The sequence below is a fragment of the Oratosquilla oratoria genome, chromosome 9 (assembly GCF_046742065.1).
Source record: "Oratosquilla oratoria isolate Oo_2021 chromosome 9, ASM4674206v1, whole genome shotgun sequence".
Lineage (NCBI taxonomy): Eukaryota > Metazoa > Arthropoda > Malacostraca > Stomatopoda > Squillidae > Oratosquilla > Oratosquilla oratoria.
In genome coordinates this window covers 52,077,556-52,084,962 of record NC_134785.1, presented here as the reverse complement: position 1 = coordinate 52,084,962, position 7,407 = coordinate 52,077,556, and the positions used below count along the sequence as shown (strand labels likewise).

Genomic DNA, 7,407 nt, shown 5'->3' with positions numbered 1-7,407 from the left:
AAGGGGCATTTTGGTATTTGCATATACCACAGGCACAAGAGAAAGAGAAAAGAGGGTATTCCTAGTTACAGCTGTGTTAGTGCACTGAGAGAAGTCATGGTGTGAAGGGGATATTGATGCAAAAGTAGGTGACTGCATTGAAGGAGTGACAAAGCTGTTTAGGGATGAATGGGGTTGATGAGTGTCATGCCCTAAGCTCAGTTTTTGTGTGTTACATCAAACTCTAAAACAGAGTTTGAGTAATTCATACAATCCAGAGTCTCAGAGAAGAATCGCCCCTTTATAGATACGTCCAACACGCCAGGATAAAGAAAGAAGACATACAAAATCACCGAAATATTTATTAACACAACTAATGAGAATATCTCTTACTTACAAGTACCGACAATGCGCAGAGGTCGAGTGCGGAGGGAGCAGCGTGGGTGACCTCACCCCCTGATTTATACCCCAACCGCACAACACAAGTGCTATTGCCCAATGCCAACTTATCTTAAAATACATTTCCTATCCCTATCCACCCAACTCCACACATCCATTACTTCCTTTATTTATGCATGGAGAGGGTTCACAATAATTCCCTAGCTTATACCTTAACCTACAAGACAATGAGGTAGAAAGGAGGGGAGGCACTACTTCGCCTTCTCGATTCACGCGCCCCTTGACCTCAGCTAGCGGGCGGCGTTGGCTTCGTATCACTCCGCCGCTTGCCTACGAGAGCTTTCGCGCGCGTTCCAGGTCAACGGCCTTAGCGGACAAGGAGTCATTGTTCATTCTCACACCAGGGGGTAGCATAACAGTGTAATTATGTTCAAGGAATAAATATGTCACATCACGAGTATGAACCCAGTGTGACGTGACAATGAGAATGGAGCAAAAAATATTTAAGTTAAAAAAGGAGGTACAGTAAAAGTTCTCTTATCCGGCATCACTAGGACCAAAGGCATGCCTGATACTCGAAAATTCCAGATACTTGAAGGGGTTGCTAAAGTAAGTGAAGGGGTACAGAAATATGTCTACAATCACCCCCTTTACTCACTATTAATGTCAGTTAACATATAATATCACATACCATAACATAAACAAACCATCACATGATTGCGGCATCACCACCTCACTCACTAACATACAGTTCATCACTAGACACTAACCTTCTCTGTACTTTTCTGAAGGGGTTACTAAAATAAGTGAAGGGTTACAAAAACACTATGTCTACAATCAACTCATTTTATTCACTATTAACAACATTTAACATAACATAAACATTTAACTCAACATAAAAAAGCACATAGATAAACAAACAAAACCACCTCACTCACCGACATCCAGTTCATCACTTTAGTTTATCACTATCCTCTGTACTTGTTTGCCACTCTTTCTTTCCCTTACAACCTACTTTAAAATAGTTTGTTATGTCAGCTTGTTTGCAGCTCTTTCCTCTTTGCAATAAGAACTCATTCTGAATGCAGTGAAGAGACATAACATCTTGGGTGGACATATAGCTGCACTGCTCTGCAAACTTAACAAAGACAGCTAAACCATTTGCAGCATCTTTCCATGCCACCTTAGGCTCAGGGTCATCTTCTCCTCACTATCTGCCTTTGTCATCTTCTCAAGATTATCTTCAATTACTGCATTGATAAGTTCCTCATCAGTTAGAGTGAATGTTATCGCTTCGTCTTTGTCCACATCTATTTTTATAGATTTTAATGCTCAGAAAAAATGTGCTGGATATTTGAAGTTGCCGGATACCTGAATGCCGGATAAGAGGGCTATTACTTTTTTTTTTTTTTTTTTTAAATAAAGTATATCTCATGAACTAAAGATCAATCAATAGAATTTGTGAATGGACTAGGGTACAGATAGTACTGGAAGAAAGGATAGACGAGACAAACCTGAGGTGGATTAGTCATTTTATGTTAATAGATGAAAGTAGACATCTACTGAGATGAATTGGTGGTGCCAGGAATGAGAGCAAATGGCAGACCAAGGAAGAGGCAGGCAGGTGGGGTAAATGAATCCAAAGATCTTATGGTCAGGATAAATGGAGCCTTGTCTTTTGCAAAAGAGACCTGGGACAATGACTTGATGTTAGTAGAATGATGCTGTGATGCATGAGGGTGAGTGGGTTAAGGGTGGGGGGTGAGGGAGTATGTATGAGAAATAAATTGATTCAGCCCGAAGTGATTTCTCCCTGTCTTCTCCTTTTCTACATGAGGGGACAGAGAGGGGGGTTGCCAATTTAATGAAGCGGCCTTGACGCGGATGTGCTATGTCTTGTGACACTGCTTCTGATTCAGGGCAATGGACAAGATGCAGGGATGACCTGTCATCCAGGAGGTGCCAAGATAAGAGGGAGGGAAGAGGGTAGAGGAGAGTGGAGTATGTAGGGGATGGAATATGTGGGAGTGGTTTCTATGCCTTTGTTTTTTGGCTACCTCCCTTGTAAGGGGGAAAAAGCCTTTGGTATATGTACGTATGTAAGTATGAGTAGGAGAAGAATGTATCCGCTAAGGTAACAACTTGTTCCATGAATGGAGTGAATCAGGAATGAACTGGTAGTATTGCTAGGGAAGAAATAAGATAAAATCTTCACATGGTTTTAACAGGAAAGGGTAAAAAGAGACGTGATGGAAGTGAAAAGGGCAAGGATGCTTCCTCTTTCATGGCTAGTCATGTCACTTAAGAGGCCAACAGCACATAAGCTAAAACAAGGAAACTAAATTAAAATCAAATAAATGTGTCTCAAATGTAGTTTTCTATTGAGGTCAATGACACTCAAAAAGGTCTTGTTCATGAATTCATTTTCTTAAGCTGAAGGTTATCACAGAGAAAAACATATTTACAATTAGAGTACAAACTTGATATCAACATTTGTTTACAATCATACTGAATAAATCAACTTACCCAGCAATAAACTAACATTTACATACTCAACTAATGACTTATTTACAAAGTAAATTTACTTGTTGTGAACCAAAAATCCAAGGAACTTGATACAAGATTTCTCAGTCATAATTCTTGTCATAAATTCAAATACTCCAAACAAAAATGTCATTGTCAAGACTATATAATATATCCACAAAAAGACATTTTTACATATACTTGTAATGATGGTATGAGGTACATAGGCTACAAAGTATAATTTGTGTTGAATACATCAAAGGCTATTCTTCAAGTGTGATAACAGTTTTTCCTTTTCCATGACCCTCGCTAACTGCAAGATAAGCTTCAGGTGTTTCAGAGAATGAGTAAACTCTGTTGATTACAGGAACAATCTGTTGGAACAAGAAGTAAAGATATACAAAGAGAATCATTAACACCAAATGTCTGCTGAGCAGGGAAGAGAGAGGGCAAGAGATAGATGTGTATGGAGAGGGGATGAAAGTACATGAAGTACTGATGTAGCTAAAGGTACCTCTTTTTGTCATCTTAATAATTTATTGAGTGAATGAAAGGGAGAGGGTTGTCATTTAACAAAGTGGTGGAGGACCAGTTTTGGCTGTTGGACCCTGCTGTGTCTTGCTGCATTGCTTCTGACCTGAACAGTGAATGGAAGACTGCAGTGTACACAATCACACACGCCAACAACACAATATACACTCTATATGGGATTTGTGGGAAAATCCCATTCCAGCTGTGATATTCCTCGGGGAGACAGGACTGCTCGGCCAGACAGTCTAGGGTAGCGTTTCTCAACCTTTTTACCCTTGCGTAACCTTTAAAATAAATTGCATGTCTCAAGGAACCCCTGAGCAAAAAAAACAAAAAACAAACAAAAAAAAAACATACCATATCTTTCTCATTTCATTTTCATCGTAATAATAGGTTAGGTAGGATGATGTTTATATTACATTACAAGAACCAAGAATATATTGTGTGTTTAATTATATTACGTATATGAAATTAAATAAAAGATCAAAAGTGCATTAGCTTATCTCACTTGTTCTCGCAGAACCCTTAGGGACCTTTTGCGGGGGTTCCAGGGAACCCTGGTTGAGAAACGCTGGTCTTGGGAATGACAACAACAATAACCCAAGCAGTGGGCAGGGGGACAGGGGTGACTTCATACCACAAGGAGCAAAGATGGGTAGAATACAAATGGGTTTCTGAATTGGTGTAGAATGGGTGTTGGATGAATGATTTGATATGGCCAGGCCCTTTTTATAGGGGAAGAGCTTTTAGATATATATATATTTACCTGGTTGTACCTAGTTGTATTATATGGGAAGGGAGCTATGCTCATAGTGACCTGTCTTTATATCTTTCAACATCAAGTTTTTTCTTAAATTTTTGTATGATTTTTGCACACACGTTGCCTCATCCAATATGTATGTGTGTAAATATATATATTCTCCAGGAATGTTAAAATGCTACTGGCAGGTGTTTTTCAGTTTAATCAGGTTATCATTAGACTGAAAATACATCATGAGAACTGAGCACAAAAAATGTAAATATTTGGGAGAAAGGCTGTGGCTTAATATATCATTTCTCATGCTGTGTAACAATGAATAACAATGAAACATTGTACATTCACTGAGCACTGTTAATATGTAAAAGTTCTATCCATTTTCCACCATTACAAATAGAAAAAGAGTGAAGAGACAATTCATATGTTGATGGTGTAGATTTGTTTATACAGAATGATTCCATCTGCAAACTCTCCCATTTTAAAGATGAAATCACAAATATTCCAAAGTCTGAAAAACTTCTGGTCCCAAGCACTTCAGATAAAGGATTAATCAACACACTGTTACAGATGTGATGCCTAAACCTTGAATCAATGTCAGGAAAAAAATAAAAATCTTACCTGACTTTTAGCAACCATCGAAGAAATCTCCTTAAAAGCCAATGGATTGGGCATGTAGAAAGCCCACTTATATGCTCGTCCCTCCGACAGTGTTAATGCATTTTTGTTGACCACCTGGCACACACTCTGTTAAAGAATCTTATGCTTAGTAAACTTTTTTTTTTTTTTTTTTTTTTTTTTTTTTTTTTTTTTTTTTTTTTTTTTTTTTTTTTTTTTTTTTTTTTTTTTTTTTAAGGAATGTCCCCTGTGGGGCTACAGGGAAAAGGATGCCTGGTCCCAATCCCTGTCCCATTTTTATTGCCTCTTATGATCCAAGTAGAATTACTTGGAGGCAGTATTCTTTTCCCCCCACCACAGGGTGCATACATATACCAAAGGCTTTTTTCCCCCTTACAAGGGAGGTAGCCAAAACACAAAGGCATAAAATCCACTCCCACCCATTCCATCCCCACATACTCCATTCCCATCCACCCCCTTCCTCTTATCTTGGCTCCTCCTGGATGACAGGTCATCCCTGCATCTTGTCCACTGCCCTGGGTCAGAGGCAGTGTTACTAGATATAGCACATCCACAGTAAGGCCACTTCATTAAATCGATGACTCCCACTCTCCATCCCCTCATGCAGAAAAAGAGATAACGGGAAGAAATCCCTTTGGTCTGTGTCAAATTATTTTTTCACACATACTCCCTCACTGCCCATCCCCTACCCACTGTCTTTCATGCATATCATAGTATTATCCGTGCACAACCATTCTTCATTCACCCCCATCTTCTCTCTTCTCCATTCCTTCCTCAACAGACATTCCCCTCTTTCCCAATGCCTCTTTTACCCCATCCATCCATCTCGTCCTTGGTCGCCCCCTTGTGTTCACTCCTTCTAGCTTTGCCTTCCACATCTCTTTTACTAATCTTTCCTCACTCATTCTTTCCATGTGTCCAAACCATCCCAATACTCTTTCATCAACCCTATCTCCCAACTCCCTTTCCACCCCTGCTCTCCTCATTTCTCACTCTATCCAGCCTAGTAACCCCTATCATACCTCTCAGGCACCTCATCTCAAACATCTCCTCTCTTCCTCTTTTATGTTCCATGTTTCTGCCTCACACTGTGCTGTCAGTACAATCACTCCTTCATATAACCTCTTATTAGCATCCATTCCCAAATGCCTATTTCTCATTACACTTTTCAATTCTCCAAGGCATTTAGTTGCTTCTCTCAATCTACAATCTACCTACACCTCCACTCCTCCCTTTCCTGCCACATTTGCACCCAAGTATCTAAAACTATCCACTTCCTCCAGTCTCTCCCTTAATACTCACTTCCAGTCTGCTCCCACTTTCTCCCCTTGTACATCTTATCACCTTATTTTTATCCACATTTATCTTCAACTTCCTTCTTTCACACACTCCCAAACTCTGTCACTAACTTCCTCAATCCCTCCTTTGATCCTGCTACAAGTGCAGTGTCGTCAGCAAAAAACTGGCTTATCTCCCAATTTTCTCCATTTTCTTTAACCATCTCCAATGCCCGACCCATTACCCTTGTATTTACCTCTGTTCATGTATAACTTGAACAGCCAAGGTGATATAACATATCCCTGGTGAAGTCCCACCTTTACCTTAAACCACTCCCTCTCTCCATTTCCGATTTAACACAGGCTATACTACTCTTGTAAAAACTCTTGACTGCTCTTAACAGCTTTTCTCCTATCCCATATATCTGCAACACCTCCCACAGTGCCTTCCTGTCTACCCTGTCATAAGCCTTTTCCAAATCCATAAAGGCCCAAAAAACATCATAACCTTTTTCTAAAGCTTTCTCACATATCTGCCTTACAACAAAAAATCTAATCCATGCAACCCCTACCTGTCCTTAACCCACACTGTTCCTCACCAATTACTCCCTCTGTTCCTCTCCTAATCCTTTCAATCAAAACGCTCCCATAAGCCTTCCCAACTATACTTAACAAGCTAATCCCTCTGAAACTACTACACTCACACTTGTCCCCTTTTCCCTTGTGAAGTGGAACTATACAGGCACTCCTCCAGTCCTCCAGCACTCTACCCTCTCTTAAACAAACATTAAATAACCTCACCAGCCAGTCCACCATCACTGTACCTCCTTTTTTTTTAGACATTCTTCATGACACCCATCCAACCCAGGTGCCTTACCTGCTCTCATCATCTTAACAAATGTCTTTATCTCATCTTTCCTTATTTTTCCTCCATTCTCCTCACTCATCACTGTTGTTTTCTTAGCACTTCCCATTGCAACTACCTTTCCCTCCCTATCCTCCTTCACATTTAGCAACTCCCTAAAATATTCTCCCCATCTTCCTACAGGGAGAAGGATGCCTAGTCCTATCCCGGTTCCATTTTTGTCACCTTTTACAACTCAAGTGGAAATACTTGGTGGCAGTATTCTTTTCCCCCACCACAGGGTTCAGCAAAATGAGAAAATTAATATTCAGAGAAGTGGTACAGGACAGTGACAAGAGTGGGGGGACAGCATACCAAAGGGACAGTCCCAGTATAATAAAGTATCATAATTTCTCTATGAACAGAGGTTTCCTCTACCACAGACAAAATGTTGTGTGGCT

The 7,407-nt window shown here is 40.0% G+C and overlaps 1 protein-coding gene across 1 annotated transcript in view; it reads right to left on the bottom strand.

Annotated features, from left to right (window-relative positions):
- Positions 1-1,812: 1,812 nt before the first annotated feature.
- The window catches only part of LOC143028407 (NAD(P)H oxidoreductase RTN4IP1, mitochondrial-like), a 14,571-nt gene continuing 8,976 nt past the window's right edge, over positions 1,813-7,407 (bottom strand). Inside the window, exons 9-10 of the mRNA XM_076190439.1 lie at positions 4,808-4,933; positions 1,813-3,275 (exon numbers count right to left, since the gene is read on the bottom strand). Coding sequence (XP_076046554.1) covers positions 3,165-3,275; positions 4,808-4,933 — 237 coding nt within the window. The 3' untranslated portion in view covers positions 1,813-3,164. The remainder of the gene's footprint in view (positions 3,276-4,807; positions 4,934-7,407) is intronic.